The sequence below is a fragment of the Mus pahari genome, chromosome 18 (assembly GCF_900095145.1).
Source record: "Mus pahari chromosome 18, PAHARI_EIJ_v1.1, whole genome shotgun sequence".
NCBI classification, from domain to species: domain Eukaryota; kingdom Metazoa; phylum Chordata; class Mammalia; order Rodentia; family Muridae; genus Mus; species Mus pahari.
The window spans coordinates 32,458,055-32,470,161 of NC_034607.1; the positions used below are offsets into that span (position 1 = coordinate 32,458,055).

Consider the following 12,107-nt stretch of genomic DNA (forward strand, 5'->3'; position numbering starts at 1 on the left):
AGTCGGGTGCTCTTACCCACTGAGCCATCTCACCAGCCCGGAATGTAATGTTTTTAAGGAACTCATATGCAATATTGAAATTTTAGTGATGGTTCTGTTACAGGTCTGCGCTGCCAATTTTGGAGATATTTGCAGTGTAGTTGGCCAGCAAGCTACAGAAGAAATGTTGGTAAGTATCTAAGGTATTAAAGAATAATCAGTACAGAGTAGCAGAGTCTATTAATATGCCCCCGTGACTGCAAACCAGAGTGATATTTGTAAGTTTGGAACTGCAAGTTGATGTTTGAAATGTGTTTTGATAAGGATTGCTTCTTTAAGCATTAAACAGTGGTACCCTGTTAGCTTCCCACTTGTACATAGTGACTCAGTCCTAATTCACTCACCTGAGTCTTTAACCTCACAAGAGCACTTGCTTTACTAGATCCTCTCTGTGGTGGCACTTAAATCTCATAGCAGAGGAGTTAAGTTGTGACATGCATGTGCCCCATGCTCCCTTTCATATGCGTAGACTGTCTATACATCCACTGGCAAGAGGAACTCAGCTGTGAGCTCTCAGATGACAGCCAGCTGTGTTTTGCCTTTCTAGGGGGTTATAAATTGGGTGTGATTCATTAGAAGTTTTTGAGTTCCAGTGTTAAATACGTTTTGTATGTTTTAAGAATATCCACCATTAAAACAGAAAATGGCAGGGAAGTGACTGGCCTCTTCGTATATCCTCACAGCTGCCCAGGTTCTTCCAGCTGTGCTCTGATAATGTGTGGGGCGTCCGAAAGGCCTGTGCTGAGTGCTTCATGGCTGTCTCCTGTGCAACATGTCAAGAAATCCGACGGACAAAGTTATCAGCACTATTTATTAACTTGATCAGTGATCCTTCACGTTGGGTAACATTGCTTTTTAAAAACATTTTGAGACTAAAGTAAATGATTTTTAAAAAAATGTTTTAATATTTTATCTTACATCTATGGGTGTTTTGCCTGTATGCATGCATGTACGTGTGTATATATACACGACATGCATATTTGGGGTCCATTGAAACCAGAAGAGAGGGTATTAGTCCCTGAAACAGGAGTAGTGGAAAGTTGTGAGTTACCACGTGGGTGGTGGGTGCTCGAACTGAACCCAGGGTTTTTGGAAGAGCGTGTTCTTTTTTTTTGGTTTTTCAAGACAGGGTTTCTCTGTGTAGCCCTGGCTGTCCTGGAACTCACTCTGTAGACCAGGCTGGCCTCTGCCTCCCGAGTGCTCAGATTAAAGGCGTGCACCACCACGCCCGGCGGGAAGAGCATGTTCTTAACTGTGAGCCATTTCTCTAGCTTGATGATTTCAAATTTACTCCAAGTAGAAGTGGCACACACGGGCTGGTGAGATGGCTCAGTGGGTAAGAGCACCCAACTGCTCTTCCGAAGGTCCAGAGTTCAAATCCCAGCAACCACATGGTGGCTCATAACCATCTGTAAAACAAGATCTGACGCCCTCTTCTGGAGTGTCTGAAGACAGCTACAGTGTACTTACATATAATAAATAAATAAATCTTTAAAAAAAAAAAAGAAGTGGCACACACCTTCAATCCCAGCACTCAGGGGTAGAGGATCTGTGAGTGTGCGGCCAGCCTGGTCTACAGAGTGAGTTCTAAGATAGAGCTACCTAGGGAAACCCTGTCTTGAACACCCTCCCCCCAAAGAAAGACTTTATAATTATGTTACTCGGATAAATATATAAGACTAGTCAGTAGAAGGTTATTAAAGGTTGTCTTTTTGTTAGCTGGAAAGTATTTTTTTTACAAATCAAGTTTTTAACTTGGCTGTTTAATGGTTGTTGACTCCTTAATGGTTGTAAACCTCGTTGACTTTTCTTTTCTTTTCTTTTCTTTTTTTTTGTCTTTTAATATGTATTTTTCCCAAGTATTGAGGATGTGAATCTTTAATCCTAATACTCGGGAGGTAGAGGCAGGTAGCTGGAGGCCAGCTGGTCTGCACAGTTCGTTCTTGTTTTTGAAGCGTACAGGAACACAGTTCTTTCTCTGTGTTGATTAGTATATGCCACTCAGCGCCTGTTGTCTGAATAGCCAGTCAAGTGAAGAAAGGGTCGGGGTTCTTTTACAAGGCTTTTCTGTTACCCTGAACATACTTTGGCTTTTGTATATGCAGAGTAAGTATGTGTGCATTAAAATATATATACCTCTTCACGCTTATGTTCATTATTGTCCTTTTTTCTTCTTAGGTTCGCCAAGCAGCCTTTCAGTCTCTGGGGCCTTTCATATCCACGTTTGCTAATCCATCAAGCTCCGGCCAGTGCTTTAAAGATGAGAGCAAGAGCTCGGAAGACTCCGCAGCTGAAGACAGAGACAGGTGTGATGGCGAAGCTCTGTGTACTTGTGACAGCTTTCCTACTGTGCTGCAGGATAGTGCTAGTTAGCGAGTGCTCTGTAGTTTCTTTGTGATACATACATTGTCCTTCAGTTAGGTACTTGCTGACTGTAACATTCAGCTTGATGCCTCACAGAGAGTGGCAAACCTGACTTACTGAGTAGTTAATGAAACTATTGGTGCTGACACAATTTACTGAAAGCTTTTGTCTTAAAATGCTACCTGAATGTTTGCTTCTGTATATAGTCTACTCTGATTCTCTATTGTTCCTTACAGTCAATTTAACGTGGATCTCGGATTCTCTGTACAAAGAGATTATTATAATCCCTCAACTGAGGGAAGCATTCTTTTTAAAAAGAATGACTTATATTGTTTTTATGAGTATACCATTGCTCTCTTCAGACACACCAGAAGATGGCATCAGATCCCACTACAGGTGGTTGTGAGCCACCATGTGGTTGCTAGGAATTGAACTCAGGACATCTGGAAGAATAGTCAGTGCTCTTAACTGCTAAGCCGTCTCTCTAGCCCTGAGGGAAGCATTTTAATGATTAGCCCTAAATTAATAATATACTTATTAAATAGAAGAACAACTTTAAGATAACCAAAGTTTAATAGAGGTTGAAACTCTGATTTTCAGATTTCTAGATTTAAAGAATTTCCGTTGACACTTTTAGTTAGTTCTTAGCATTTATTATAGCTCAGCAGAGAACTCTGTGGGTCAGACAGTGCATGGAAGGGTGTGTGAGCCTCTGCTGTTGCATACATGATGTTGACACACAGGCCCTTGCCGTGATGCTAATGACCATTCTCTTCTATAGGTCTTGGTACTGTGGTATTTGCTTTCTTGGTGTTTTGATTTGACAGTTCTTCCTTTCTTCTCTGCTGCCTTGTTTTACCCTTTGCCTGTTCTCCCACTGTCCTGCAAACACATCTGAGGTACTGTTTTGTTTGCTTTTTTGTAAAGGAAGAGAATCTTTCTCTTAGGGCTTCCTAGCAAGCACGGTCTGAGTTCTTTCAGAACAGTGTTAGAAGGGTTTGATAAGGACGGTGGGGGGTGGTCATGCAGCCTTCTCTGCATTTGTGAAGTCTGCTTGCATTCATTTTAAAGATATATTTATTTATTTTATGTGTATGAGTATCCTAGTTGTATGTATACCTGCATGCCAGAAGAGGGCATCAGATCCCATTACAGGTGGTTGTGAGCCACCATGTGGGTGCTGGGAATTGAACTCAGGACCTCTGGAAGAGCAGCCAGTGTCCTTAACCACTGAGCCATCTCTCCAGCCCCTTCACTTACATTTTTAATGATCAATTTAAGTGTACTTAAGTTGGCACATAACTTGATTTTAAATCTGGAAAGAGTCTAATAAGTGGCTGTGTAAATGTCTAGGGAAGTGTGTAAGAGCATCTTCAGTAGAAGCAGGTAGCAAACACTGCACTCTCTGTCACACATGCAGACTCTGCTGTCGTAAGTACAAAAGCACTGTCAGCAGTGTGCATAGCCTCGCTGTGCTGGTACACAGTGAGGTGCAATAGGAGCAGTTGTGGGCTGTGGGCTGTACTTGGTATAGCTGCGGTTATTAGGCTTATGGGACAACTAACAAGTAGTGTGGCTTCTTGATTGACTTGCACTATAACATGAGATGTGACTTGGTGCAAGTCTGTATTATTTGTAGCACTGGACTGTCTATAGTTGCCATTGACTTGTGCTAATGATTTAGTAAGGAAAGAGAGTCCCTGTGTAAGGAAGGATCTGTTTTAAATACTGTAAACGCTTGGGCATGTTTACACATCATGCTCGTATTGCTGCCTCAGAAAGTGATGACCGCCTTGCCTTAGACAGCCCTGGTGTGGTTTCCAGCCAGTGTGGGAACCCAGTGTAAACCTGGACTCTGGTCAGGGTTGTTTCAGTTCCCTAGATTTCATACTTGTCAGTGTCAAACACATAAGGCATTTTTTGTTTTTTTATTTTTATATGTTGTGTCTGTGGGTATATGATGTGTAAGTGTGGGTATGCATGCATGTTTTGTATGTGTGCGTGAGAGTATTGCATGTGATATCTGCTGGTGTCCATAGAAGCTAAAAGAGATGAGGTCTGCTGGAGTGAAGTTCTAGGCAGCTGTGAGCCACCCAGTGTGGCTGGCTTCCCAAGAACCAAGCATGGGTGTCGAACTCTGAACGACTGAGCCATCTCTTCGGCCCTCTGAGGACAGTTTTGCTGCTAGGTTTCCGCTACTGCTGATCTTGTGTGTAGTGTTTCCTCTGTTTGGAAACATTTACTGTCGCTTAATATTTCTAGAAGGATTTCTTGATTACAGACATCTGGCTTTATCAGATCTATCAGACTATAATACTATTTGAAGATGCTGACAAAGGTTGCTTACAGACAGATTAAAGCATTGAGATTTACTTTGTAAAGTTATGCAAAGTTTAAAGTAGTGAGCGCTAGGACTCTAGGTCAGTGGTAGGATTTGATTCCCATCACAGCAGAAGTAATTATCCACAGTGGACACTGACATTTGCTGAAAGTGCTGCCTGGCTGCCTGGCTGCCTGCTGTCCTGCTGTCCTGCATGTCTTTTGTTGGACTCACCCTGCCTTTTTTGCTTACTGCTCTCTGTTGGAAAGGTTCGTTTCACATGTATTAACAAAATACCAGTCAGTGTCTCCATACCAACGGCTCCTAGGATCAGAGCCTAATTGAGTAGCTTAGGATCTGTACAGCACTTGTTTGAAGCCATGTCTTTGGAAATGATAGGTTTGCTTTCATCATGCTTAGAGTACAAGCATATCCATTGAATCTGCCTGGCCTGTATCTTTCATTTATGCTGACACCTTCACTAGACCTGACTCATTGTGGGTGTGTGGTTTAGATTGTCATTCTTTGGAAAGTTGATACCTTTATGCAGTAGGTCACCCCCAAAGCTCTTCCTAGTGCTTCACCTACCTTCCTTCCAACTTGCCTTGTTTTTCCTTCTGAATATTTGAGACAGGGACTCTATGTAGCCTTAGCTGTACTGGGATTAAAAGAATGTGCTACCACACCTGAAATTTTTCCCCTTTAATTAATAACCCCCATAAATAAAAATCTTGACTGAACTATTCTAAGAATCTATAGGTTTGATCTTCAAAACTCAAGTATCTGAACAATAGTTGATTGTTATGATTCAATAATTTGGAAATATTTCACTAATGTCAAAGCTTCATTTAATTACTTCATAATATAATTATGAATTTAGCTTGGAAGTAGTATCCTGTTGTTTGCTTTGTTTTGGCTTGGTTATATTTAAACTAGAAGTTTTATGAGTCATTTTGTCCTTGAAGTAATTGTTCTAGGTTGCTAGGCTCCCAAGCCTCTGTTAAGGAAGTCTGAGGGTATTGGAGCTTAACTTGTATGGGAATCAGAGGCTGAGACAGGATCCCGTGAAGTGAAGGCTGGTCTTGAACTCCTGATCTTCCTGCTCATGCCTACCTGGTACTTGGACTACAGGCTGGCCCCATCATACCCAGCTCACTCAGGGTTCTTCTTGAGAAAAACCTGAAAGCTGCCTCTGCTGCTCTTGTATGCACTTGTTTTAGATGTGACTAATTCTTCCTCCAGAAGCAGACTCCTCAGCTCTGGTCAGAACCACAGTTATCCTGTACCATAGCATTGAGTTGCTATTGGCAACAAGTTACATGGGCTTGTCATGATGCAAGCACCTCCGGGAGGAGATGGAGTTTAGGGAGTCAAAGTCACACACATACAGTATCTCCTAGAACCTAGTACTAGGGCAAACTTTCTCATTTCTTAACAGTTTTGTGTTTTAAGAAACAAGCACAGGAGCTGGAGAGATGGCTCAGTGGTTAATGTCACTGGCTGCGCCTCCACAGGACCCAGGCTCAGTTCCCAGTACCCACATGGAGGCTCACAACTCTGTAACTCCAGTTTCAGGGGATCCAACACCATTACACAGACACATATGCAGGCAAGACACCAATTCACATAACTGTTAATCATTAAAAAAAGAAAACTTAGTGTTTTAACTTTCAGCATACTAATTGATTTACTTTTGCTAGAAAGGAAGAAATTTCGCTCCATTAGACTGTCAGGGCCAATGCTAAAATTAACATGAAGGTGAGCCGATAACCCAGTCCATGGAGTCCATTGTCCTGAGTGACAGCTACTTAGAGTGCCTTAAATTTGTCAGATGATAAAGTCTAAGGTTTCACCTTGCCCCTCCAGAATACCAAGTTACTATAATTTTAAATTTTTATGTAGAATGATTCTGGAAAATAAGGAACCCTACAGCAGTCTCTCCCTCACCCAGATGTCCCAGCGCCACTTTCCCATGTTTGCTTGCCTATGTGGATTTCCCTGACCCTTTGAGAAGTTTTAGACATTTTTTTTCAAGTATTAACTTTGTATTTTTCAAATGTAGAATAAGTACACGGCTGTCATCCAGTTTCTGACTGCAGGAAATGATTCTGTGCTATGGCTAACAGGCCAGAGTGCTCATAAATGTACACTTTATACACACTGGGGATAGACACTTTTCACAGTAGCACTGGCCACAAGCTGTTGGAAGAGTACCTTGGTTCAGCAAGTCAGGAATGGGACAGGAGTCTCTTCCCCTTAAGGTGGCCCCTCCCATGCTGCTCAGTCACCTCCTGTTAGACACACAGATGCAGTGTGTGTGCATCTCATGGGTTATAGTTGGGGAAGAGAAGCACCAGATATCAAATGCTTTTGCTATATGCCATGTTTTCAGATGACATGTGCATATAAAATCTCGATTTGTAGCTTAAATTTTAAAAAGCAGGTGTTTCTGAAAATGGTGAGTATTATAAAACGGAGCTCAGTGCTTTCATGAAAACCTACGTTGGGACTGGAGAGTCACCTGAGTGGTTGGCGCACTGGCTGCTGCTCCATAGAACCTGGAGTCAATTCCCAGCACACACAGGGTGGCTCACAATTGTCTGTAATATCAGTTCCAGGGGATCTGACTCCATACATGCAGGCGACATGGGCACACACATGCACACAGTAAACTGATGCCATACAGGATGTTGCAACACCCTTATATTTTACGCTCCTCTTGAGTTTCCGGTTTGATACTCTGTTGTGCTGCTGAGGAGTTTTAGACAGACCTCTCAGATACTTTGTATCTCTGCATGGACACTGTGTACCTAGGCACATGTGTGTTGTGAGAACTCATTTTGTCTTTACCACATTCAAGTCACAAATTTATATACATCTCCATTGACCATTATTTGTCCTTTTACTTTCAAGCCATATGAGCCTGGATTGTCTTCTTAGACACTATTACCTGGGCTGCTCCGTTCTTTCACCCTTCTGTCTGTCATTCTTCCCCCTGGCTTCTGATTAACCTGCCTTTCAGCATTACTGTTTCTTGCCTCCTACACTGCTCACCCCTATGTTGTGCGCTGGTGAGTCTCAGCTGCTCATAGATAGCACTACCTGGGATTTAGCAGGTGCCTAATCCACCGGGCCAGACCTGGACATTTAACCTGTGGAACCTGCTCTCATGTTGGTAGCATCTAGTTAGTGCTGTGGGCATCTATCGGATCACCCTAGCCAGACTCTCTGATGGAGACCCCACCTGTGCTCACACATGGTCTGTCATCTCTGGTGCTGACATTGCACTCCTGCAGCCAGGCTTCTCTCCAGTTTGTCTTCTGCACTACTTGAGCGAGGGTCTTAGGAAAAGATGTCTGATAGATTTTTTTTTTTTTTAAGATTTTATTTATTATATGTAAGTAGCTGTCTTCAGACACACCAGAAGAGGGCATTAGATTTTATTTTGGATGGTTGTGAGCCACCAAGTAGTTGCTGGGATTTGAACTCAGGACATTCGGAAGAGCAGTCAGTGCTCTTAGCCGCTGAGCCATCTCTCTAGCCCATCTGATAGGTTTGACAGTTGCTTCATTATTTGTGATGGCCGCAGGTTAAACTCAGAAGTGTCTGGACTTTGTGCCGTCCCTGTCAGCCATTGTAGTCGCCTTAGCTGCAGGAGGGTGGCCTGTGTTCTCACTGCTGCCTGTCCTCACAGCACTGGCCTGTGTGCTGCGCCTGTCTCTTCTTGGGATGTTTTTCTTTTGTTTGCCTCAAAGCACGTTTGGGGTTTTTCTAGAAAGTCACATTATTTCCTCCAGGGCCTGTGGCCCTGTACATCTCTTTTTTTGTTTGTTTGTTTGTTTGTTTGTTTTTGTTTTATTTTTGTTTTTTGAGACGGTTTCTCTGTGTAGTCCTGCCTGTCCTGGAACTCACTCTGTAGACCAGGCTGGCCTCGAACACAGAAATCCGCCTGCCTCTGCCTCCTGAGTGCTGGGATTAAAGACATGCGCCACCACGCCCGGCCCTGTACATCTCTTTTTGGACTCATTCTCTAGTTTGGGGTGGAGTAAAAGTTAAGTTTTGAGTCACTCTCCCAGCTAGGGCTGTCCTGGAAGTCTCTGTAGACCAGGCTGACCTGGGACTCAGAGATCCACTGGGATTAAAGGCGTGTGCCACTACACCTGACTAGTGTAATTGTTATGATAGTAATTTGCTTTTGTAGTTTAATGTTTGTTTACCTGTAATTATTACCTCAGCTTTCTCATGTTAGCTATGGAGGGCCAGGCTCCTTTTAAATTCTTGATCTTCCAGCCTTGACAGGTGTGCACTACCATGCCCAGCGTGGCTTCCTGTGTTCATTTTTATTTGTCTATGCTAAAGATGACTGTGCTAGAGTGTGCATGTATGTGCATGCGCATGCATGTGTGGGTCTGCGGTGTGTGTGTAAAAGCCAGAGGTCAATTCAGTCATCTCTGTTGCTTCCCACCCTATTTGTTGAGACAGGGTCTCCTGAACCTGGAGCTTGCCAATCCACCCAGACTAGCAGACCCGCAAGCCCCAGAGATCCTTTTGCTTCCATCTCCCCAGCACTGGGGCTCTAGGTGTGTAGCTCCTCCTGGCTTACTTATATTGGTGCTGGGGATTGAATTTGGGTTCTTTCATTTGTACAGTTTACCTAGACCAACATACCACATCCCAAAACCTGATTTGTTCATGGGTCCTAGTGGGTGTCCATTCAGTAACTACTTGTCTTACAGACAGGAGAGAAGCCGTAGCGTCAATGGCTGCCGTTGGAAAGACAGTGGTTAGTGGTCACAGCCCTCACATTCTCCCACAGCCCGTCTTGGAAAACCCTGTTTTTGAAGTAGCATTGGAGATTGTGGAAGAAATAAAAATAGTTCTGTATTTACACTTAAGTAGCTTTTAATACATTATCTGAGAGAGTTAGTGTCTTCTCTGCTGCCTTCTAGAGTTGTGTGTGTGTGTGTCCTTTATCCTTCTTTTATAAGCAAAAATGTTTTGATTCTCAGCTTTCTCTGTGTCATTGGACCTGAGTAGAATACAAATAATCCCTGAATAGATAATTTAAAATTTGTGTGTATCTTAGAATCTTCTTCCTGCTGTTACTAATATTAGTAGTATTGTTGTATCTAGGACTTTTTTAAATCATTTTTTTAAAATTTATTTATCTTAATCTTATGTGCATTGGTGTTTTTGCCTTCATGTATATATATGTAAGAGGGTCAGATCTTGGAATTACAGACAGTTGTGAGCTGCTGTGTGGGTGCTGGGATTTGAAGCTGGGTCCTTGGGGAAGAGCAGTCAGTGCCCTTAACTGCTGAGTTACCTCTTCTGTCCCCAGCATCTCAGGATTCTTAAGTGTCGCCTTCTCCAGCTGTTAATAATGCTTGACTGTTTGGACAAGTTTGACAGGTGTCTCGCCTCTGCAGAACAACTGGTGGAAAAGCTGTGTGTGTAACATGCAAGACTGTTGAGTTCCTGTGGGTGCTTAGCTAGTCTGAATGCTGTGTCAGACTTGTCGTTGACCTTCTGTCCCAGTAATTATGTCTATACTTCCATGTTTCTTTTCTCTCCCCTAAATGAAACAATGAAAGGATGAGAGACAGTGGTGTTGTAGAAGAAGAGCATCGCAGGCCAGAGGACGCTCCTTCAGACCTTGGTGCCCCTCACTCCAGTGCCAGGCTGGAGAGCACACTCGAAGGCTGTGCTGCCAAGACACCTGGGGACTCTGCAGGTGACGCGCGTGCTCCAGTGGACAGCTCCTTACTCTGTACTTTGTCCTCAGAGTCTCCTCAGGAAGCAGCTAGCAATGATGAGAATGGTAGAAAGCCTGACACCAGCAGCACGTCTGCGTCCCGGCCAGACGCTGGCACCAGCTCCCCAGAGGCCACTCCCTTAGACCAGGACATGTTCAACTCCTTCCATTTCTGGAGGACTCCTCTACCTAAAATAGATCTTGATAAAGAGCTCCAACAGGACCCCAAGGAGAGACTCAGCCCAGAGAGAACAGGAGATGCCGCTGCAGCCCCTGTACCAGGCTCTCCCAATATCACCATGGCTACCCGGAAGGAACTAGAAGAAATGATAGAAAATCTTGAGCCGCACATGGATGACCCAGATGTGAAAGGTATGGAAGAGTCCACTGTAGTATTTATTTAAAGGTGATTTTAAACATGCCCTTTAAGACAGCATTGCTGGTCGGATTTGTGTGTCTAAGATGGCTCCTCTCTGCTGTTTATTGTTGAATAGATGTGTTCATTCAGAAATCACCTTTTGCAGTTATTCAGTGTTTCACATTTATAATTTTTAAGTTCTGAGTTCTGCTATATTCACTTTGTTCTGGGTCTTATTTTTAAAGCAGTGTTGTAGTCTATATGGTGGACATAGATTTCTGGTTTTTCACATGTATGATGTTTTAAGAGCTTTAGACTTTTTTTTTTTTAAGTGGTTTTAGAGCTTTATTGTAGAAAGGAAGGGGGAAAGAGAGAAGCTGGAAAGAGAGAGGCCGGCCATGGTCACATGGAGAGAGGGGAGAAGGGGAAGAGAGAGGAGACGGGCTAGAGAATAAGAAAGAGCGAGCTTTAGACTTTTACAAGAATAATTTCTTTTTCAAATTTGTATTTTAGGGGCAGGGGACATCACATACATGGCCCATGTCCTCCGCTGTGGTCAACTGAACTGGTTGTTCAATTCTAAAGAAAGCATTGCCTCTTATCAAGTAGCAGATGTATTAAGTCCTTAAATGGGAAGTGAGATGTTTAAGGCTCTCCTTGTTCTGCCTGCTGGAGCTTAGGAGCAGGGCTAAGAGCAGATTCGGTCAGATGATGCTCAGATGTGATTAGACATGATGATGCGCACCTTTAATCCCAGCACTCGGGAGGCAGACAGACAGATCTCTGAATTCTAGGCCAGCCTAGCCTGTATAGAAAGTTCCAGGCCAGACAGGTCTACATGAGAATTTGTCTCTAAGAAAAAACCAAACAAAACAAAAAACTTTTAAATCCTAAAACTGCAAACTTTTGCAAATCTTCAGATGTAATACCACATTCTGGATGGTTTTTACCCTTTTTGTTCCCAAAACTAACATTTCTAAACTATCAGTTTGCTCAATTTTGAGAAATACCCATTTTAAGCAAATAAAGTAAAATCTTAAGCAATTCTTTCAAAACAGAAACCTTTCTTTTGGTTTCTTTGTGGGGAAGGTAAGATCTCATTCTGTAGCCCAGGCGGGCCCCAAGTCTTCCTTCCCCATTGTCCTGAGAGCTTGGATTATTACAGTGTGACACACCATACCCAGCTAAAAACCTTGTTTAAACTTTGAAAACTGTGGTCTGTGATCTGTGTGTTCAGCTGCCTTCTGCACCTGTTTTTTTTTTTTTTTTTT

The 12,107-nt window shown here is 43.0% G+C and overlaps 1 protein-coding gene across 3 annotated transcripts in view; it reads left to right on the forward strand.

The window, feature by feature from the left end:
- The window catches only part of Ppp4r1 (protein phosphatase 4 regulatory subunit 1), a 54,497-nt gene that overhangs the window by 26,105 nt on the left and 16,285 nt on the right, over window positions 1–12,107 (forward strand). For all 3 annotated transcript variants that reach the window (XM_029531186.1, XM_021217940.1, XM_021217941.1), the window contains exons 8-11: window positions 104–169; window positions 723–881; window positions 2,218–2,345; window positions 10,318–10,850. In XM_029531186.1, the coding sequence (XP_029387046.1) occupies window positions 104–169; window positions 723–881; window positions 2,218–2,345; window positions 10,318–10,850 (886 nt within the window). The remainder of the gene's footprint in view (window positions 1–103; window positions 170–722; window positions 882–2,217; window positions 2,346–10,317; window positions 10,851–12,107) is intronic.